The sequence below is a fragment of the Ranitomeya variabilis genome, chromosome 3, assembly GCF_051348905.1.
Source record: "Ranitomeya variabilis isolate aRanVar5 chromosome 3, aRanVar5.hap1, whole genome shotgun sequence".
Classification (NCBI taxonomy): Eukaryota; Metazoa; Chordata; class Amphibia; order Anura; family Dendrobatidae; genus Ranitomeya; species Ranitomeya variabilis.
Window position 1 is genome coordinate 546,647,788 of NC_135234.1, and position 24,263 is coordinate 546,672,050.

General features: G+C 38.4%; 1 protein-coding gene across 1 annotated transcript in view; it reads right to left on the minus strand.

The window, feature by feature from the left end:
* Positions 1 to 4,509: 4,509 nt before the first annotated feature.
* The window catches only part of HS6ST3 (heparan sulfate 6-O-sulfotransferase 3), a 1,159,628-nt gene continuing 1,139,874 nt past the window's right edge, over positions 4,510 to 24,263 (minus strand). Inside the window, exon 2 of the mRNA XM_077297150.1 lies at positions 4,510 to 5,756. Coding sequence (XP_077153265.1) covers positions 5,048 to 5,756 — 709 coding nt within the window. The 3' untranslated portion in view covers positions 4,510 to 5,047. The remainder of the gene's footprint in view (positions 5,757 to 24,263) is intronic.

Sequence of the window (24,263 nt, forward strand, 5' to 3'; positions counted from 1 at the left end):
GTACTCAGGAGAAATTGCACAACAACTTTTGTGGTCTAATTTCTCCTGTTACCCTTGTGAAAATAAAAATTTGGGGGCAAAAAGATCATTTTTGTAGAAAAAATTAGATTTTTTATTTTCACGGCTCTACGTTATAAACTTCTGTGAAGCACTTGGGGGTTCAAAGTGCTCACCACACATCTAGATAAGTTCCTTGGGGGGTCTAGTTTCCAAAATGGTATCACTTGTGGGGGGTTTCCACTGTTTAGGCACATCAGGGACTCTCCAAACGCGACATGGCATCCGATCTCAATTCCAGCCAATTCTGCATTGAAAAAGTCAAACGGTGCTCCTTCACTTCCAAGCTCTGCGGTGCGCCCAAACAGTGGTTTACCTCCACATATGGGGTATCGACGTACTCAGGAGAAATTGCACAACAACTTTTGTGGTCTAATTTCTCCTGTTACCCTTGTGAAAATAAGAATTTGTGGGCGAAAAAATCATTTTTGTGAAAACAAATGCGATTTTTTATTTTCACGGCTCTACGTTATAAACTTCTGTGAAGCACTTGGGGGTTCAAAGTGCTCACCACACATCTAGATAAGTTCCTTGGGGGGTCTAGTTTCCAAAATGGTGTCACTTGTGGGGGGTTTCCACTGTTTAGGCACATTAGGGGCTCTCCAAACGCGACATGGCGTCCGATCTCAATTCCAGCCAATTCTGCATTGAAACAGTCAAACGGTGCTCCTTCACTTCCAAGCTCTGCGGTGCGCCCAAACAGTGGTTTACCTCCACATATGGGGTATCGGCGTACTCAGGAAAAATTGCACAACAAAATTTGTGGTTAAATTTCTGTTTTTACACTTGTGAAAATTAAAAAAAATGGTTCTGAAGTAAAATGTTTGCAAAAAAAAGTAAAATGTTAATTTTTTTCTTCCACATTGTTTTAGTTCCTGTGAAGTACGTAAAGGGTTAATAAACTTCTTGAATGTGGTTTTGAGCAGCTTGAGGGGTGCAGTTTTTAGAATGGTGTCACACTTGGTTATTTTCTATCATATAGACCCCTCAAAATCACTTCAAAGGTGATGTGGTCCCTAAAAAAAACATGGTGTTGTAAAAATGAGAAATTGCTGGTCAACTTTTAACCCTTATAACTCCCTAACAAAAAAAAAAATTGTTTCCAAAATTGTGCTGATGTAAAGTAGACATGTGAGAAATGTTATTTATTAACTATTTTTTGTGACATATCTCTCTGATTTAAGGGCATAAAAATACAAAGTTTGAAAATTGCAAAATTTTAAAAATTTTCGCCATATTTCCATTTTTTTCATAAATAATCGCAAGTAATATCGAAGAAATGTTACCACTAACTTGAAGTACAACATGTCACGAAAAAACAATCTCAGAATCAGCGGGATCCGATAAAGCGTTCCAGAGTTATAACCTCATAAAGTGACACTGGTCAGAATTGTAAAAATTGGCTCGGTCATTAAGTACCAAATTGGCTCTGTCACTAAGGGGTTAACCAATTAGGCTGATTCATCCTATGAATCCATGATTACTCATAAATACCAGATGCCTCCCATTATACCTGCTTTGAACAGTATATAAACTTCTGCTATGTCCTCATTTCACACTGTCCATTGAAAAAGCCACAGCGAAATGCATGTCGGGCATTTCAAGGTAATACATACTATGCACTATTGATACAGTAGACTCATGATAATATCATAATATTTATGATACACAGATGGGACTAAGGTTTTTCTTATTTTTGGTATTTATGTGATGTTATAATTATTATAAAATGTCTGTTTTTACTATCTAGCACTATGTATATTCTATTTAGATTGTGACATTTTTTTTTACCTCCATCTAAACACCTTTGTGATCTGATCATGTTACATATATGTGTTATGGGGTTCCTTTGATCCCTCCCTGTAGCTATTTATACCATGATGTTAACAGTAATATTTTGGTTATATATTGCTGTACTTTTTTTCTGATTGTCTTCTGTTTATCAGGTGTTATATTTTACATTCTTTGCAAAATTCTGTGATGATATCACCATATTTTATCCTTTATGTGTGTTTTATTATGACTTAATAAAAGCTATTTTTTCATACAAGTGGTCATATTTGCAGGATTTGTATTCTGGCTATGATTACTATTTCTTTTTTATTTGTCATTATGCTGGCTGATTGGCTTGCTAACAACTTTGTAGGTTGTATACATATTCTGCATAATTAACAATCCTGTTGTTCTCTAATTCATGTAATTCTCTAATTTATTCTCTAATTCACCTGTGCACTTGACCCGATCCCATCCCACTTCATCCCAAACCTCACCACAGTCTTCATCCCAACCTTAACCCATCTCATCAACCTATCACTAACAACTGATGTCTTCCCCTCAAGCTTTAAACATGCCTCAATCACACCTATCCTCAAAAAGCCCTCTCTTGAAACATCCTCTGTATCTGCTATCACCCTATATCACTTCTCCCCTATGCCTCAAAACTACTGGAACAGAATGTGCATTTTGAACTGTCCTCCGACCTCTCTTCTTGCTTCCTCTTTGACCACTTGCAATCTGGCTGCCGGTCACACCACTCCACTGAAACTGCCCTAACTAAGGTCACTAATGACCTATTAACTGCCAAAGCCAAGCAACACTACTCTGTCCTCTTCCTCCTGGACCTGTCCTCTGCCTTTGACACTGTGGACAATTCCCTATTATTGCAGACCCTCTCATCCCTTGGCATCACAGACTTGGCCCTATCCTGGATCTTGTCATACCTAACAGACTGGACATTCAGTGTCTCCCACTCACACACCACCTCCTCACCTCACCCCCTATCAGTCCCACAAGGTTCAGTCCTAGGGCCCCTGCTCTTGTCCATTTACACCTTCGGCCTGGGACAGCTCATAGAATTTCACAGCTTTCAGTATCATCTCTATGCCAACTACACACAGATCTACATCTCTGGACCAGATATCACCACCACCCTACTAACCAGAATCCCACAATGTCTGTCTGCTATTTCATCCTTTTCTCCTCTAGATTTCTAAAACTTAATATGGACAAAACAGAATTCATCATCTGTCCCCATCTCACTTGACTCCCCAACAGACCTATCCATTAAAGTAAATGGCTGCCCAATCTCCGCAGTCCCACAAGCTCGCTGCCTCGGTGTAATCCTTGACACTGATTTCTCCTTCAAACCACATATCCAAACCTTTTCCACTTTCTGCTGACTTCAACTCAAAAATATTTCCCAAATCCGTACATTCCTCAATCAAGAGTCTGCAAAAACCCTAGTCCATGCCCTCATCATCTCCTACCTTGACTACTACAACCTCCTGCTCTGTGGCCTCCCCTCTAAACTCTGCTGCCCGACTAATCAAACCCAAAGACTCCAGTTCAAAACCCTAACCATGGCATACAAAGCCATCCACAACCTGTCTCCTCCATACATCTGTGATCTCGTCTACCAGTACTTACCTGCATGCAGCCTGCTATCCTCACAAGATCTTCTTCTATATTCCTCTCTTATCTCCTCTTCCCACAATCGCATACAAGATTTCTGCCACGCATCCCCCATACTCTGGAACTCTCTACCCCAACATATCAGACTCTCGCCTACCGTGGAAACCTTCAAAAAGAACCTGAAGACCTACCTCTTCTTACAAGCCTACAACCTGCAGTAACCACCGATATACTAAACCGCTGCACAACCAGCTCTACCCTCACCTACTGTATTCTCACCCATCCCTTGTAGATTGTGAGCCCTCGTGGGCAGGGTCCTCTCTCCTCATGTACCAGTCATGACTTGCATTGATTAAGATTATTGTACTTGTTTTTTTTTATTATGTATTCCCCTTCTCACATGTAAAGCACTATGGAACAAATGGCGCTATAATAATAACAATAAATAATAATAATAATTCATGAGCAATGAGCTAAAGATAATGATGAATAAAACCAATAAACCAATATATATCATTAATATAATTAATAATAATAATATAATAGTGGCATCAAAAACCCCACATTAGAGACCATGAATCACATTTTCTGAATTTTTTTGCATTTTGCTTTAGTAATTACAAACCTTTAAGGCTATGTGCACACGTCAGGATTCTTTGCAGAAATTTCCTGAACAAAACCGGACTTTTTCTGCAGGAAATCCGCATGCGCTTTTTTTGCGTTTTTTGTGTGGATTTTTCACATTATTTCCAGAGCTTTCCAATGCATTAAATAGCGGGAAATCTGCAAAAAATCCGCAAAATTAATGAACATGCTGCATTTTTTACCGCGATGTGTTTTTTTTCCGCGAACATGTGCACAAAAATTGTGGTTCGCATTCTATTAATAGGATGCAGGTTTTTTGTTGCTGTTTTATCACATTTTCATAGTGAAAAACACAAAAAAAACCTCAAAAAATGCGGAACGTGTGCACACAGTCTTATACTCATTTTTCATGTGATACTTTGGGAGCAATATATCTTCTGTAGAAAGTGGCAGTTAATGGGCTTAATCATAATTACTGTAAATATTTTTTATTGTTCATATGCTTTCCTTTATTGTAACACAACATCGGTTTTCATCGTATCACACCATCTAAAAACAGTTTGAATTGTATACATTGAAAAATGTAGAGTTTCATCTACTGCAAAGAAAGGAAACAAGCAAACATTTGAAAAGCACACTGAAGTCCATTTGACATTTGCACAATTCTACTTGTGTGTTTCATGTAGACATTTGATGTCTGAAAAAACATTAATGGGAGATGACAATAAGACCATGTCACAAAATTAAGAAATTGCAAAAGTCCAAAGAATCATTCTTAGTTTGAATGGTGACATTCCATAAAACAAATAAACTGACGGTAAGTGCAACTCATTCAGGATATAGTCGTAGAAATTTTCCACCACTTCCTGACAAAATAAATGTTTTTACATATTTTTCCCTTTTAAAAGTTCAACTTCAAAAGATTTATAAATTCTTTATAACAATTTTATGTAAGTTTTTCTACTATTAATTTTGAAATAAAAACTTGGGAATGTCACCATCTTGCTACCTGACTATTATAGTCTTCAGTAGTAGAAATGTCTGTTGGTCTTTCTTTCTTGTGAAATGGGTGGGCTTTATGTTCCCTAAGAAGTCTCCTTTCTTCCTTTCTCTTCTCTCTTTTTCTCTGATGTTCTTGTTGTCTGGTATACTGGAAGCGTTGTAAAAAAAGGTCCTTGGCATATTCATATAACTGCATGTCTAAATAGTTAAGTTCTTTAATACGTTCACGTGACCACTCATCAATGTCCACATTTGAGGCTCTGGTAGTGTTGAATTGGGTAAATGGAGAAATAAACTTGAGATTGAATGTTCTCTCAAATAAATATTGTGTTTTTCTTTGAAACTCAGTCAAGCCATAAAAAGCCATGTTTTTAAGGTTATTCTTGGCACTCTGAAGAAGAATATCATTCCTTTCACTTTCATTCATAAAAGTTAAGTTATAACACCCAACTAGACTAAGGTCAGCAAGCATTCGAACTTGGCGATTATTGGCCAGGTTGTAGTTACAGTCCATGAACTCCTGTAATGTGACTCCAGACCAGTCATCCCCAAGATAACACGTGGGCAATTCATCTGGTGTTGGACTTCGTCCATCACAAACATGGAGTGAAGCCTTCCAAGTTGCTCCTCTCTGGACATGCTTCCATTCACTCAAGTAGCGAGATACTGGATCCCTCAGCATCGTGATATAATAGAAGTTCCTAAAAAAGCAACATATAAATATTATACAAATGACAGATCATAAAGTGTATTAAACAGTTTGTTTTCAACTTGATACACAATATTATAACAATTGCAAACATTCACTCTGCAAGAAGGTAATTTTTCTAACCAAGTATAATATATAGAACAATTTACATTAAAGCTGTTGCAAATGACTGTTTGTTTTTCAATATGGACTTTGCAAGTGGAAAGTGTAAAATGTGTTATCTGATTATTATTAGAAATTAAGGTCTTGCAAGAAATTATATTATCCTGGGCCTTTCAAGCATAGGTAATCATTAAATTTATCCTTAATCTATATAAATATAATTACTAGCCTGTGTCTTAAGATCATCAAGAATTTATTCTCTGAGTTTTCGTATGGTATCAAGGTCTAATAAATCTGGAGGGTAGTTACAGGTTAAGACTCATAAATCATGAGCATTTTATCCCTTTATTAAAAATTATTGTTATAAAGGTGCATAAAAGTAAAGAGCAGTATTGAAAGACATTAACAAAAATTTCTCAGAGTTGATATATATCTGGTTTAATGTATATGGCAAAATGAGATATTACCAAATATCATTATATTAAAACTGCTGCAAAGGGAAAGAAATATTATTGACCAGTGTGTCCTTTTTTACATTGTGTGATTTGAAATGGTTAAGGACTGGAGTTGTCCCACAAAACCAACGTATCACCTACCCACAAGCTAGACAAACAGGAGTTCCAAGTTCCCCATTTGAATTTAGCCGAGGTTGATCATGCCATTTTTATAACATTGTATATACTTTTACCATCTTTTAATTTTTTTTTACTTCATAAGTGCCTTTAAGTGGTATTCCCATCTTTAAGTTCATATCCCAATATGTAGTGGGTTCAATAATAATAATAATCTCAGAAAATAACTCCAATTAGAAATGTAGTATAGTTGTGATTCGCTATGTTGCTTACCCCATGTAGACCATTGCAGTAGGTTAGGTATCCATGGTAATTACCAATCTTATAGTGATGGTTAGTTAGCTGTTAGTGATCATAACCATGGTACCTAAGCTACTACAATGCCCTGCACATGGGGTAAGTGAAATAGCAAATCAGAGGCACTATACTACATTTCTAAATGGAGGTATTTGCTAATATTATAATTATTACGCCTACTACATATTGGGATAGAATCTTGGAGATGGGAATGCAACTTTAAAGTTTGATGAGCTTGATAATTCATTAACACATTAAGGGTATGTGCACACGTCCGGATTTCTTGCAGAAATTTCCTGAAGAAAACCGGAAATTTTCTGCAAGAAATCCGCATTTTTTTTTGCGTTTTTTTTCCGTTTTTTTCACGTTTTTTTAGCATTCTGCAAGCGTAATTAGCTTGCAGAATGCTAAAGTTTTCCAAGCGATCTGTAGCATCGCTTGGAAAACTGACTGACAGGTTGGTCACACTTGTCAAACATAGCGTTTGACAAGTGTGACCAACTTTTTACTATAGATGCTGCTTTTGCAGCATCTATAGTAAAAGATAGAATGTTTAAAAAAAATAAAAAAAATAAAAAAAATGCTTATACTCACCCGCAGACAGCTGATCTCCTCACCGGCGTCCGTTCCGTATAGATGGTGTGTGCGCGCAGGACCTTCCATGATGTCGCGGTCACGTGAGCGGTCACATGACCGGTCTCGACTAATCACAAGATGGCGACGTCATCGGCAGGTCCTTCACCGCACACCAGCTACAGGAACCGAAGCGACAGCGTGCAGTGGAGAGGCGGGAAGACATCGAAGGTGAGTATAGGACTATTTTTTAGTTTAATTCTTTTTTTTTTTTACCAATTATATGGTGCCCAGTCCGTGGAGGAGAGTCTCCTCTCCTCCACCCTGGGTACCAACCGCACATAATCTGCTTACTTCCCGCATGGTGGGCACAGCCCTGTGCGGGAAGTAAGCAGATCAATGGACTCCTAGGTGTGCGGAATCCCCTGCAATTCCGCATTTTAATGAACATGTTGCTTTTTTTTCCGCGTTGCGAAAAAAAGGCTACATTTACACAAAAAATGCGGAATACACTGAAAATAATGGGAGGCATATGTAAGCGTTTTTTTCGCGTTTTTATCACGTTTCTATAGCGAAAAACGCGAAAAAAACGCGAAAAATACTGAACATGTGCACATGGCCTAAGAGGTACTTTATTAGACCTTACCTCTGCCAAGGTTTAATAGGAGGACTAAGATGGCAACCATGGGAGCCACTACAGGGTTACTAACCGGTCAGAATCCGGTCCATGAAAATAGGGCACTTTTTTGCTCTGTCCAGAAAAATTATTTTAGGCATTTTATTTTTTGTTGAAGCTGAAGAAACTTCTACAGATTATTTATTTATTTTAAAATGCGCGCGTGTCCAGCCTCCTGGCTTGTGATTGGTTGACCGCGATGCAACCAATCACAAGCCGGGACGTCACGGGAGGCTGGACAAGCGCGCATTTTAAAATGCGCGCATGTCCAGCCTCCCGTGACGTCACGGCTTGTGATTGGTTGCGTCGCCCATGTGACTGCGACGCAATCAATCACAAAGCCGGGACGTAATTTTAAAATCCTTAAGGGCCTGAAATTACGTCACGGCTTGCTGTGATTGGTTGCGTCGCCCATGTGACTGCGACGCAACCAATCACAAAGCCGGGACGTAATTTTAAAATCCTTAAGGACCTGAAATTACGTCACGGCTTGCTGTGATTGGTTGCGTCGCCCATGTGACTGCGACGCAACCAATCACAAGCCGGGACTTCACGTAAAGGAAAGAAAAGCGCGAATTTTAAACAAAGAACGCTGCCGCTTCCCTCGGTAAGGTGCAGGCTGCGTCGGAGAGGTGAGTATAGCAATATTTTTTATTTTAATTCTCTCTTTTACACATTTTTACATTAATGTTGTTTCGATACCGATACCCGATACCACAAAAGTATCGGATCTCGGTATCGGAATTCCGATACCCGCAAGTATCGGCCGATACCCGATACTTGCGGTATCGGAATGCTCAACACTAGTTGCTGTTTGTTCGTGGCCTTTTATCTGCTTAATTGAGAATGACATAACGAAAGGATTGCCCACACCTGTCCATGAAATAGCCTTGGAGTCAATTGTCCAATTACTTTTGGTCCCTTTAAAAACAGGGTGGCACATGTTAAGGAGCTGAAACTCCTACACCCTTCATCCAATTTTAATGTGGTACCCTCAAATGAAAGCTGAAAGTCTGAACTTCAACTGCATCTGAATTGGTTTGTTTAAAATTCATTATGGTAATATCTATAACCAAAATTAGAAAAATGTTGTCTCTGTCCAAATATATATGGACCTAACTGCATCTTGTTCTAGAAGTTTGAGGCTTGTCTCTATGCTGTTTTGTACATTGTAGGCTAGATACTTTGTGGCATTTGTGCAGTAATGGCTTTCTTCTGGCAACTCGACCATGCAGCCCATTTTTATTCTAGTGCCTCCTTATTGTGGATCTTGAAACAGCCACACTAGTTTTCAGAGAGTCCTATATTTTAGCTGATGTTATTTGTGGGTTTTTCTTTGCATCTCAAGCAATTTTTCTAGCAGTTGTGGACGAAATTTTTGTTGGTCTACCGGATTTTTACAGAGCCCCTCATTTTCCATTTGCTAATCACAGCTTGAACGCTGCTGCCTAGCATGATCAATTCCTTGGATATCTTTTTGTATCCCTTTCCTGTTATATACAGTACAACCACCTTTTCCTGTAGATCAATTGACAAATCTTTTGCTTTCCCCATGACTCAAAATCCAGAAATGTCAGTGGCTGGATGAAAGCTGCAAGTCTGTCTAGATCTGAGAAACTCCTTAGCTTTTATACGCGCACACTGATTACAAGCAAACAGGTCACAGGTGAGGATATTACCTTTAGTAGCCATTCAAACCCATTTATGTCAACTTCTGTGCATGTGATAAGGTCAAAATCACCAGGGTATGTGAACCTTTGATAAGGGTCATTTGGATATTTTGGGTCGTCATTATGATTTAAAAAGAGAAAACACAGTAGTTTGATAATAAACAGCTTCACCCAACCACTAACCAAGAATAAAGGCCAAGAAAGCAAAAATTCTGCAGGGGTATGTAAACTTTTGAGTACAACGGTACATCATTGAATTCAGGGTCTCTTTGACAAAACATCAGGCTGCTCTCAGATGATGTAGCAAAAACCTGCTGTCAGATTCCCTTTAAATGACTGTTCACCATGCTATAAATAAAAAGTTAAACACAACCAATAATTGCCTGCTATAGGCATGGACAGTAAATCTTTGTATCTTTTTTAACCCCTTAATGACTGTCAATACGTCTTTTAACTGACCTGAGATATAAGAGACTAGCATCCCCATACAGCAGCTGTCGGCTGTACACTATAGCTGACAACCAACTTGCTGCATCAGCCACGATCAGTGTCAGCATCGTCCATATCTGTTTAACCCCTTAGATGCTGCTGTCAATAATGGCTATATCATATAAATGGTTAAAAGAGTGTGGAGGCTCCCTCTTTATCCCCATCGACACCCTGAGATCCTGATTGTGTTGTCCTGATGCTTGCCATGGCAATTCACAGTCAAATGGCGGCCTTAGAGTCTGTTAGCTATAGCGACCTGTTCAGAAGTTAGTGACAGGTGGTAAAATTACACTTTTTCATTCCTATCATGCCACTTTGTATTAATTCCTGAAAGCATCTGAAGGGTTAATAAACTACCTGACAGCAGTTTTCAGTATTTTAGGGGGTGCTATTTTTAAAATCAAATCACTTTTGGGGGTTTTCCAATACATAGGGCTCCCAAAGTCACTTCAAACCTTGATAAGACCTTAAAAAAATAATTTTGTTAATTTCCATAAAAAAGTGAAAATTACTACTACATTTTTAAACTTCCTAAAATGCTAACAAAATAAAATAACATTTTACAAATGGTGATGATTTAAAGCATTCAAAATTTGAAACTTGCTAATTTGTTTTACATTTTTGTCAAATTTCTGATATTTTTATAAATAAACACAAAACATATCAGCCTAAATTTACCATTATCATAAAGTATAATGTGTCCCGAAATAACAATTTCAAAATCACTGGAATTTCTCAAAGCTTTCCAGAGTTATTACCACATAAAGTGATACTGGTCAGATTTTTAAAATTTGGCTCTGTTACTAAGGGGTTAATATATGATACCCATAGCATTTTCCTAGGTACAATAATTTTGTAAAGACTTGCTTCGCATTATGCAATTATATGTAACCCTATAAAATGAGTTTTTATAACCTGTCAGCAATAGTCTATTACAAATTCAATTCAATTTCTAAATGCTATGGTGGAACTCTTTTTCATCAGTTTAATGTTCTATTTTTTTTTTTTTTCATGTAAAAAAGGCACCTGGGAAAAAAGAAAAAACATGAACAATCGCTGCCAATTTCAGTGGGTTAATATAAAGGTGACCATTTTAAAGACTGTAATATAATGCAAACATGAAGATTTTTGTCATTTAATAAATAATTAAATAATTTTCGTACAACTAAATTTATCTGTACAAAGAGACACATGACACATAAGTCTCTCCGGCATTGGATTTAATCAAGTACAAGCTCTAGCTGACTGTTCTCTGCACTTTTCTCTCCCACTAGATTAATATTATTGTAATGATTATGTTTGCCATTTTGCCTTGACATTTCCCAATGTAAAATAGTCCTTGCAAAAACTAAGCTGTAGAATTTGCTGTTTTTTATTTATAACCTGGCTGACAAACTCTGTACATCTCTATTGCCTTCATCTAGAAATAATAGCCAAATTTATTTGTTGCAGACGTATAGGAAAAAAATTATGAACAATGGAAAAAAATTCAATGAAAATTGGGAAGGAAATAAAAAAATGAAAAATCCTTAGATGTGCTTTTAAGGTGAGTAATTTGCCACATACACATGGCAGTGTGACTAACCTAACAATAAAAATAGATTAAACTCATACATCAAAGAACTGTAATGGCAAATGTGTGAATGTTACATTAAATAGACAAGAGGCAGTGCATTAAAACCTGGGGAATTAAATTAATTAATCATAGAATAACAGTGAATAATTAAACCCTGCTATATAAACTGTGTACAATAAAAATGTGATTTGTTTTAGTTTTGCATTGAACTGGCTTTACCTGAAAAGGTCAGTGTTTATAGACCTGCCATAAAACATACATATCCAAAACGACAAAAGATCACCTGATCTATATATTTGTACCCATATCTGTGTAAAAACATAGCTGGTATTTACAGACGATTATGAAGATTTGTCTCAAGGTAAAAAATTACAGCACTAACAATTATATAAGCTGCCAGCACTAGTCTTGTACGGGTTCATTTCAGTTTTTCTATAACATTCTTTCCATGGTTAGTACTGGAATCATTTTACTACAGAAGAACCATCGTAACTGCAAGGGAGCCTGGCACTCTCAAAACTTGATTTGAATTACTTACACAGTTCTATGGGACTTAGCCTTATAAAACTCATGTCTGCAGTATAGATTTGACTTGTTTAATTCAACAGAAAAATGGTTTCATTGTATATACTAATGAGGGCTCTTCGGGTCATCATTGGTGTGATCAAGGGTTCAGTGCAAAAAATATATACATAATTGGTATCTTTGTACCCGGAACGTCTCCATCTGTAAAAATAATAACCAACATTTTGTATTAAAGGGAATCTGTCACCTCATTTTTCGCCTATAAGCTAAGGCCACCGCCATCAGGGGCTTATCTACAGCATTCTGTAATGCTGTAGATAATCCCAATGTAACCTGAAAGATAAGAAAAACAAGTTAGATTATACTCACCCAGGGGCGGTCCCGATGCGGTCCGGACTGATGGGCATCGCTGTCCAGGTCCAGCGCCTCCCATCTTCATACGATGACTTCCTCTTCTTTGTTTCCTGTCGCAGCTCCTGCACAGGCATACTTTATCTGCCCTGTTGAGGGCATAGCAAAGTACTGCAATGCGCAAGTGCCGGGAAAGGTCAGTCAGCTTTTTTGTTTCCTTCATTGTTCACACTAGCAGCAGTTTTATATCTCTGCACGGTGGACCCCGGGTTGGGATTGCACTGTAAATTTATATTTTATTGCAATTCGCCAACCCTAGCAGTACTGTAGCTAATCTTCCTGGACGTGGATGACAGAGAAAAAATTATGAAAGGTTGCAGCTCAGAATAGGCTCAATTAAGTTCCAAAGAAATTCAAGCTGTCCTGCAGACTTGGGGTGCACCAGTCTCAGTGTGAACAATCCATCAACATTTGAATGAAATGAAATGCTATTACAGAAGAACCAGGACCTCACTTCTGACAGACACAAAATAAGCTAGACTTTATGTCTGTCAGAAGTGGGGTTCTCTTGGCAGTTTGCCAAAATCTATGTGAGTAAGTCATAATCCTTTTAGGAAAGCATCTTATATTGGTCTTATGAGACCAATATAAAGCTTTTTAGTTAAGCACATCATTCAACTATGTACCAAAAATGAAATGAGGCTTACAAAGAAAAGAACACAGTACTTACAGTCAAATATGGTGGAGGGTCAAAGATGTTTGATGGTTGTTTTGCTGCCTTTGGCACTAGGTGCTTTGACTGTCTTCAAGGCATCATGAAATCTGAAGATTTCCAATGGATTTTGGAATGCAATGTAGTGCACACAAAACTGGGTTTGCATCCTATGTTGTGGGTCTTCCAGGAAGACAATGACCCCAAACACACTTCAAGAAACACCACAAAATGGATGGAAACAAAGCGCTGGAGAGTTCTGAACTGTCCTGCAATGATTCCTGATCTAAATCCCATTGAACACCTGAGAGAGATCCTAACATTTCTGTTGAGAGAAGGCACCCTTCAAATTTGAGAGACCTGGAGCAGTTTGCAAAGGAAGAGTGGTCAAACATTCCATTTGAGTATTGTAAGAAGCTTGTGGATGGATGTAGGAAGCAATTGATTTATGGAGTTATTTATTCCAAAGGGTATGCAACCAAATATTAAGTTGAGGGTGCCAACAGTTTTGTCTGGCCTATTTTTGTGGTTTTGTATAAAATGATGTCCAATTTGCCTTTTTATCTCTGTTTTAAAGTTGTTCCAATGCACACAAAGGAATCAAACCTGTGTTTAACAAACCATGTGTAATTGCAATATTTTTTGGGTAGAAATACTTCATTTTCTGGAACTATTTTAAGGTTGCCAACACTTTAGGCTGTGACTATAGTAGAAAAGGCTTGAGGTAATGCTCCAGGTGAATGTGTGGGCAAAGGTGAATTGCAAGTAGAGACCTGCTCTGTGACCATGCAAAGGTCTAGGTCTGAGACAGCCAGGGAGTAAAAGGGTATGATCAAAAGCCTGCAAACAGGTTAAAATTGAAATGTAGAGAAGCAGCCATAATGGGTTTGGTGTATGCTGTCATGAGAAGTTTTGAATCCAGAAATATTATAATGACCATAGTGGAAACCTCAGAGAAGTCACTGGAAGAATCCAGTAAGCTTCTGAGTCTGAAAGAGAGAACCAATGTATGTTTCAAGTAGACAAAGCTCCACAACAGCTTGCTTTTAAGAGCAAGCATAGTTTACAACTTCAATCTTAGAGGCATCTAATGTAAGAGAAGACCCTCTGGTCTCTCAACAGAGTTGGAATATCTCCATGGTCCTAGCCAAATTTGTCTGAAACCCTCATGGAATATAGCAAGTCTATAGGTGTTTTTCACACAAGAAGTATGGAAATGAATGAATGAATGAATATGCATTAAACGGTGAATAGACGCAGGGGTCATGCCTGTGTGGAATGGCATTGGAAAGAATTGTGGATTTGGGTGAAATTTTCTGGTGGCACTCAAAAGCTTTCAAAGTACAGTATGTGAGGATAAAGGGGAAGCTTTTAAAACTAAACAGACTAGTTGGAACTGAACCACAAATCATAGTCCTTCTGCAAGTTGTAAGAAGTACAAGTGTTGCTTAGTCGGTAAAAATAATTAAAACTGTACTTAGAAGGGATATGTATGTCAGGGGCCAGCCTTTTCATAATAAAAGTTTTTTTGACATGCTCATCTATATGTAAAATGTAGCCACTTAATGGTCGTAGGGAGTCTCTAGTGCTCCAGATTCTTAATATACTAGTTGCTTGGCCTAGCTATGATAGGTAATACAAAAGACACACTCCAAAAGACATATTGATAGGGAATCTAAATTGTAAGACCCAGTGAGGATAGTGCCGATAATGTCTGTAAAGTGCTGTGGAATTGATGGCGCAATATAAGTGAGTAAAATAGATAAATAAATACAATGAACAACACAGTTCACTTATAGCTCACCACACTTCCCATTTACTAATTGCCTTTATTTGTTGAGTGCCAGTCTCCCAGTGACAATCAAATATTTTCCACCAAGTAATAGTGGTAGTTCGGCCCATTCATGCTGATAGCAAATACGTCTTTATTTCAAAATCACGTTAAAAAGACATCTCTAAACAGATGCGTTTCCAAAACTCTTTACATTCTTAATCATAATAGAAGTGTCAGATTTTTTTTTAAATCACAGCAAATAAAACATCATTACAAACATGAACATACTATATAGCCTAAATAGTAACTGTTATTTTAATTTTCATGGAATAAATCAATGGTACATTATTCAAATCAGTAACTTTATAATTTATCTTATCAGAGAAATCTGCTTCTTTCTTCCCCTCTGATTTCAGTTAAAGCAGATTAATGAATTACTAAGAAATGGCAGTTGTTCCTGATAACACTACCTAGAACAGATTGGGGGACGAAGAGGGAGGAGCTACAGACAGAGCTCCTCCCTCCTCTTTCCTCTCCTCTCCATGGAATCTTATCAATAGCAACTGTCATCTCTTATCTCGGTAATGTAAAAGTCAGTATTCAACAAATGCAGATTTTATCAATGAATTGATAATTCTAAGAATAAATGAACAGTCCTGGCATAAAAAGAAGCATTTCTCTCATAAAATATATTAAAAAGTTGCTTATTTTTATGTGTGCTATTGATTTATGAAATAAAAATTCAAATGACTGTTACTCTTTTATATCACAGCATCTGTTCATGAAAAAGCTGGATGTGTCATTTATCATGAATTAATATGCAGTGCTCAGAATAAATTAGTACATCCCCTTTTAAAAGTGAGATTTTAATTAATATCTCATTGAACTAAGAACAATTTATAAATTTTGAAAAGACTGACTTTCACAGAAATTTTTTTTTTAACTCATAACATGAAAGTATGGGGAATAACATAACTTTAATTTCTAAATCTTCACTTTTACTGAAATTAATTGATGCGAAAATGAATAAACCCTACATCGAAAACTACTACATCTAGTATTTTCTATGACCTCCATGATTTTTAATGACAGAACCAAGTCTTCTAGGCATGGGATGAACAAGTTGGCAACATATTGCAACATCTATCATTATCCATTCTTCAAGAATAAATTATTTTAGAGCATGGTTCCTTATGTGTAGAGTGATGCTCAATTTGTCTCTACAGATTTCCCCTTAGGGGGTCCATCAAGATCAGAGGAGGAGACATTCTCGGCCACTGAATCAATTTCACCATGTTGTTCTTGAAAAATGTAGCAGTGGTCTTAGATGTGAGTTTTAGATCATTGTCATGTTGGAAAAGTGCAGATCAACCAAAGGCAAATAAATATAGCATCTTGTTTTTCAATACAGACCAGTACATCTGTAAATTCATGAAACCGTCAATGAAATATAGCTGCCGACACAAGCAGCACTCCTATGCCCCACATAAGCAAAATGCCACCCCCAAGATTTACTATAGGCACCATGCATTTTTCTTTGTACTCCTCTGCATTCCTTTGTAGTCATCTCCATTCAGTTTTGAAGCCATCAGTTCCCACAACATTTATCTTGGTCTCAACACTCCAGAGTCCCAGCCATTTTCAATTTGTAGGTAGACATTTGTGAGCATGGGCTTTAGGAGAAGCTTCCTTCATAGATGACACCAATTCACATCATTCCTCTTCAATGTATGCTATATTGTGTCACAGGCAACTCTCACCCTGCTTTGGCTTTCTATTTCTTTTGCTAACTGCAGTGAACTTACATGTCAATTTTCTTCAGTCCTTCTCATTAGAAGACTCTATAGTTTAGCTGTTAACTTCCGTGCTGGACCTGGATGTCTTTGTGATATGGTTGTGGTTCCATATTTGTTAAATTTCTGTTTCACTTTTGCTACAGTATTCTGACTTATAAGTATAGCTTTGCTGATCTTTTTGTAGCCTTCACCTTTCTATGTAAAGAAATTATTTTCTTTCTCGGGTCTTGTGACATTTCTCCTTAATGTGGTACAATTGCTAACAGCATGAAATGGGAAGGGGTTTTCTTTGTTAAGTAACACCCTTTTTTATAAATACCTGTGGTCAAATTCTTGTAAATAGATATTTTGTAGTCTAATCTTTAGCTTTGCTCCTAAATGTCATGAAGGCACTGTTCATAATTATCTCACAGCTCCAAATGGCTACCAAGACGAGGCTTGGTGCAAGCTACTTCATTTTCCAGAGCCCATGGGTTGCCCTGGCTTTAACCCCTGTACAGCAATCTAGACTTACACAGGGGTTCCTGGGCAGGGACCATAGAGTCAGCTGCTGTTCAGTGGCACAAGCTGGCAAGAAGCGTTCTCAAGCAGGGCCAAAGCCAAGAGGTCACATCAGAGATAAAATTGAAAAGCAAGTGGGTAGTCAGAAATCAAGCCAAGGACAAAGAACAGGAGTAATCAAAACACCAAACAGGAATAGACCTTAGCATTATTCACTAGGCAGCAATACTATTGATTGGTTCTAAGGGCTTTATATAAAACAGCTCTACCCAGTGCTGACAGCAGATGGAAAACAATTAACAAGATTAAAATAATAGCTTCTGGACTAGCCAAAGCCAAAAGTCCCAGCATAAAATAGAACTGTTGTTATCAAGCGTCACCCACAAAAATGATGTGGAGCTACTTAGCGACCAAAGCAGAAACCAGCACAAATGTTATACTAAGAATTTAATTGGCGTGTTCTCATTCTTGCAACATTGTCCTGAATTAATTTGTTAGGAAAATTACATTTATTGGTGTTCAAAATAACAAATCTTGTTTGCAATCATTGACCCACATTTGTGGGAATAATTAGTATTATGGTATCCCATAGAAAATGTTGATTCTGAAAGGAAGTTAAAGCTTTTGCAACAAATCTTTTGGGGTGTACTCATTTATTTTGAACACTGTGTGTATAAAAGGCAATTTCTAAAATTCAATTAGGTATTTTGGTATCCAGATCAAGTATCCATCTGGCCTCTGTAAGAAATACAATTTTCTTCTAGCAACTGCCCCTTGATAAGTAATTAAGTCTTTTGAGACAATACAACCAAAAACTATTAACATTTTTACCAGGTACCTCAAGAAAATGTTTAGAGGGAATTTATCAATAGGATCAACCCTCTTAAGGCGTCTACATGGGCATGCAAGTCATAGAAAGTTGAGTAAAAGGATAATTTCATACTTGTGATGCAATATCTTATTACGGAGAAATACACATATTTATTTTATGCTAATTAGCTGTTAAGATCTATGGGCTGGACACTGATCTGCATGAGAATCAGCATCCAGAGGTTTTTTTTAAATAAAAGGGGGCCTTACTAGTATGAAACAAGTAATGTCTGACACTTTAATAACCCCCTCTTTTTAAAATGAGCTCTGGCGGCAGATTCTCAGAGACATGCATGCCAATGTATGTGGCTCACGAGGGTTAAATCCTGCTGACAGATTTCCTGTAAAAGCCTTTGAGCAATTCTCATTATGACTACTGATGTTGTCAAATGTTTAGAAAATCGCTTTTCTATCAATCTGGTCTTACATTTCATTTTCATTTGCTGTCATCATAAATATTGCAATTAATACGGTATATTGTATTTTGGGGGGGTATCACAATTGAGAAACATCCTAATAGGGAATCTGTTACACCCAGTTCTAGCGTTGCCCCCTGTTCTGGTCCCTCATCTGTTTCTGCTCCCGGGGCAGTCTCTGCACCTCAGCGAGGTCCCTGCCTGGATCTTCTCTCTCGGACTGTTCCTCGGCATCCTGCTGCTACTTCTCTCTCCCCCACTTCCTGGCATGCTGCCAGCAGGCCTCCAGGTAGAATGCTTAGGACACTCGGGCGCACGTACCTCCGGTCTCTTAAAGGGACAGCGTGTATTTTAAAAAATCTTAATTAACCCACGGCAGCGTACTGATTACTACTTTTGGCCCCTCCATCATAGGGAGGGTACCGGAGCAACGAGTATCTACTCTTGCTATTTCCAGTTCTGTTCCTGTTCTATCTGCGCTGTTATAGCATTCTGTTTGCATTCTGCTTATACTGTTTGTTTCTGCAGAATATCAGTGTCCAGTTGTTCAGCAATCCTAAGACATCTCCTGCACCTTTGTACTCAAGTGCCATCCCGTTACGCCACCCGCCATCTGTACCCCTGGACTACACTAAAGGTGCCAGAGCCAGCTTCCTTCCATCTACCTGGAATCTGACTACCCTCACGACAGCCAGCTTCACATCTCATACCCGGTGTCCGTTGGTCTGCTCCACCAACTCTGTTATACTTGTTTACTTGTTTGTCCCACTGGGACAGCTGCCACGTGTCCGGGGTCTAACTGGAGGTTGCACCTGTGTCCCCCAGGTATTCCACTCTATTCCTGTTCGAGGGATCTTACTACGGATACCTGGGGCTCACTAGTTACACCCCCTTTGGAGCCCCCGGACCGTGGTCCTGAGCTTCCACTCAAAAAATAAAAAACGAATGTGAACTTCATCACCTGTGCCTCCGCTTTCATTCGTTACAGAATCTCTTACCATGTGGTCCAACTACTTCTGAATATTTGTCCACAAAATTGCAGATTTTGCACATTGCACTTGTGGCCCCCACACTTATAAAAAATATATAGAGGTAGCCATGTTTTATGTTTTTGCTTCTCTACATATAAGCTAGCTGACAATAAATACCTCAGTAACTTTTAGCTGCACATCTAAAGCCTATAGCAAATAGTTTTTCTAGCACATTTACCGGATACTGATTTATAATACTTTTCATACTTTTATATTGTGAACTCAAAGGAGTACTAGAAGTTACTGAGCTATAAATATTTGGTTTTCCTTTATTTTTACCATGGAAAGAAATTTCTCTGGAAGATGCATTGACCATCTGTAGTGATGAATCAATATTTTCATGCACAGTTTCAAAGGATATTAACCTATAATGAATCAGCAATGACTCTTAATGAAAGGTGGGATCATCAGAGGATATGCATATGAAATTAACCTGTTAACTAGTTGCCATCCGGCACATACTTTCACAAGAATTGTTTTACCTTAGATTGTTTTTCTGCATATCTTAACATGTCCCACATTAGCCATCTAATTTCATCTTAATTTAAGATGTAGAAATTGGATCACTTTATTTGACTGAAAACTAGTAAAACAAAAAGCATAATTATTAATGTATCACACAAAATCTGGAACAGTTGACCCATCACATGCCTAAACCACGGGCAGGTCATCAAAGGGCCAGTCTTAACAGGCCAAAGGAAACATAAAATAAATCCTACCCAAAAAAAATATAATTTTCCTCCTACTGTGCAACAAATAAGATTGCTAGGTTTGGTGAAAATGTAAACCCCATTGGGGCTTCTCTTAGTAGCAAATAATATTGAAACCCTAAAATAATTGTTTTTTAACAAAAAATTGTAAGCATTTTGTAGATGCACATGGAAAAAAGGTTGAAAATATTTGTTTCTTTGGTCCCGAAAAAGTTAAATGACCATTAAGGGGTAGAGATTGGATAAAATTTGTGATTCTTAGGGAGAGCAAATGGATACTAAATCTGGAATTTTAGAAATGACATTTTGTACATATGTTAATTCTTGATCCGTGTCCATTTTTCATATAAATAGATGATAATGTGATATTGAGCTTAATAGTATTTGCATGTTTCGTAATGACGTATTCATACACGATTGGTTGTTGTAATTTAACCCCTTAATAACCAAGCCAATTTTTACAATTTTGACCACTGTCACTTTATGAGGTTATAGCTCCAGAACACTTCAATGGATTCCACTAATTCTGAGATTGTTTCTTGTGACTTATTGTACTTCATGTTAGTTGTAAAATTTCTTAAATATGATTTGCGTTTATTTATGGAAAATAAGGAGATTTTGCAAAAATGTTGCAGTTTTCAAACTTTTAACTTTTGTGCCCTTAAATCAGAGAGTTTTATCATACAAAATAATTAATAAATAACATTTCCCACATGTGAACTTTACAGCAGCACAATTTTGGAAGCATATTTTTTTGTTAGGACATTATAAGGGTTAAAAGTTGACCAGCAATTTCTCATTTTTCCAACAAAATTGACAAAATCTTTTTTTAGGGACCACCTCACATTTGAAGTGACTTTGGGGGATCAATAAGACAGAATATACCCAATAGTGACACCATTCTAAAAACTGCACCCATCAAGGTGTGCAAAACCACAATGAAGAAGTTTATTAACCCTTCAGGTGCTTCACGAGAACTAAAGCAATGTGGAAGGAAAAAAAATAGCATTTTACTTTTTTCACAAAAAATTTAATTTAGACCCAAACTTTTTCATTTTCACAAGAGTAACAGGAGAAAATGGACCATAAAATTTGTTATGCAATTTTTCCTGGGTATGTCGATAGCCCGTTCATGGGGGAAAACTACTGCTTGGGTGCATGGGAAGAGAGAGAGTTGATGGTGGGATCATGTTGCATTTGGAGACCCCCTGATGTGCCTAAACAGTGGAAATCCCTCAATTCTAACTCCAACCCAACACAACCATAACCCCAACCCTAACCCCATCACACCCCTAACCCTAATCCCAACCCTAACCACAACCATAACCTCAATACAACTCTAACCCTAACCACAACCCTAACACCAACCCAAACCCTAACCCCAAGTCCATCCTTACCCCAAATCCACCCTAACACCATTGATGGTCATTAAGGTGTTAAAACAGTTTTAACTGGAGTGCCTATTATGAATAACAATGCCTAGATCATTGGAATTGCATTATTTTCTGGATATAACTTTTTAAATGATTTTTAACTTTTTTATTTACATGGATATGCTGAACTGTTTCTTTTACTTGGTGGAATATATCTACTAGATAGATAGCCTTCCTAAAATGCACAGTTGGTTTGGGAAAGAGTCTCAAGCAATCGTGGTCATGATATGACCTAGCTGGGGATAAGTAGTTTGATGCACTGTCCTGTGGCCTCAGCAGAGCATCTGTGATGTTTAAGATTGAGATAAAGTGAAATTCACATGTTCACAAGTGCTAATATCTCAACCAAGTATAAGTATAACCACTAAGCATTATTTATTACTTAAAGTGGCAGTAGTCATGACTAGTGTTGAGCATTCCGATACTGCAAGTATCGGGTATCGGCCGATACTTGCTGTATCGGAATTCCGATACCGAGATCCGATATTTTTGTGATATCGGGTATCGGTATCGAAACAACATTAATGTAAAAATGTGTAAAAGAGAGAATTAAAATAAAAAATATTGCTATACTCACCTCTCCGACGCAGCCTGCACCTTACCGAGGGAAGCGGCAGCGTTCTTTGTTTAAAATTCGCGCTTTTCTTTCCTTTACGTGAGTCCCGGCTTGTGATTGGTTGCGTGCCGCCCATGTGACCGGGACGCAACCAATCACAGCAAGCCGTGACGTAATTTCAGGTCCTTCAGGATTTTAAAATTACGTTCCGGCGTTGTGATTGGTTGCGTCGCAGTCACATGGGAGACGCAACCAATCACAGCAAGCCGTGACGTAATTTCAGGTCCTTAAGGATTTTAAAATTACGTCCCGGCTTTGTGATTGGTTGCGTCGCAGTCACATGGGAGACGCAACCAATCACAAGCCGTGACGTCACGGGAGGCTGGACACGCGCGCATTTTAAAATGGGCGCGTGTCCAGCCTCCCGTGACGTCCCGGCTTGTGATTGGTTGCGCCGCGATCAACCAATCACAAGCCGGGAGGCTGGACACGCGCCCATTTTAAAATTTTAAAATGCGCGCGTGTCCAGCCTCCCGGCTTGTGATTGGTTGACCGCGGCGCAACCAATCACAAGCCGGGACGTCACGGGAGGCTGGACACGCGCCCATTTTAAAAAGCGCGCGTGTCCAGCCTCCCGTGACGTCACGGCTTGTGATTGGTTAATGGCGGCCATGTTGCCGGGACGCGGACCAATCACAGCAAGCCGTGACGTAATTTCGTCACGGCTTGCTGTGATTGGTCCGCGTCCCGGCAACATGGCGCCGTGACCAATCATAAGCCGGGACGTCACTGGAGGCTGGACACGCGCGCTTTTTAAAATGGGCGCGTGTCCAGCCTCCCGTGACGTCCCGGCTTGTGATTGGTTGATGGCGGCCATGTTGCCGGGACGCAGACCAATCACAGCAAGCCGTGACGTAATTTCGTCACGGCTTGCTGTGATTGGTCCGCGTCCCGGCAACATGGCCGCCCTGACCAATCACAAGCCGGGACTTCACGTAACCAAGTAAAAGCGCGAATTTTAAACAAACAACGCTGCCGGTTCCCTCGCTGAGGTCCAGGCTGCGTCGGACAGGTGATTATAGCGATATTTTTTATTTTAATTCTTTCTTTTACACATTTATATGGATCCCAGGGCCTGAAGGAGAGTTTCCTCTCCTTCAGACCCTGGGAACCATCAGGAATACTGTCCGATACTTGAGTCCCATTGACTTGTATTGGTATCGGGTATCGGTATCGGATTGGATCCGATACTTTGCCGGTATCGGCCGATACTTTCCGATACCAATACTTTCAAGTATCGGACGGTATCGCTCAACACTAGTCATGACGCTTGTTATGTTTATGCCACAGAAAAATAAATACCTTTTCTTTTGCATTATATAGCACCTTCTTGCAAATAAATATAGTTGACTTTTTCAAATATGTTTAGCATACTATTAGTGATGAGAAAGCCCAAAAATGCTTGGGTACTCGTTACTCGAGTCAAGCAAATTGTAATGCTCGGGTGCTCAACCTGAGTAATGAGTATAATGAAAGTCAATAAGAAATTTGAGCATTTTTTCTTCAGCCTTCCGAGGAGGTCTGGATAGGATCTGAAAATTGCTGAAAATTCTGGAAACAGCTCTGAAATGGCATGGTAACAGCATGTGGAAAACCCTTGGATGCAACTCTGAATTCCAGGATAGTGCTGAGAACAATGTTGTCAGAGTATTACACCACTTTTACAGACTGACAATAAAACATACAAAACCGCATTTAAAATGGATTTGACTGGAAAAAATGTTAAGAAACATTGTTTCCAGGATAATGAATTGTATAAAAGGCAAAATAAATAATACGTTTAAAAAACGCTCGTCCATGCCTTGGGCT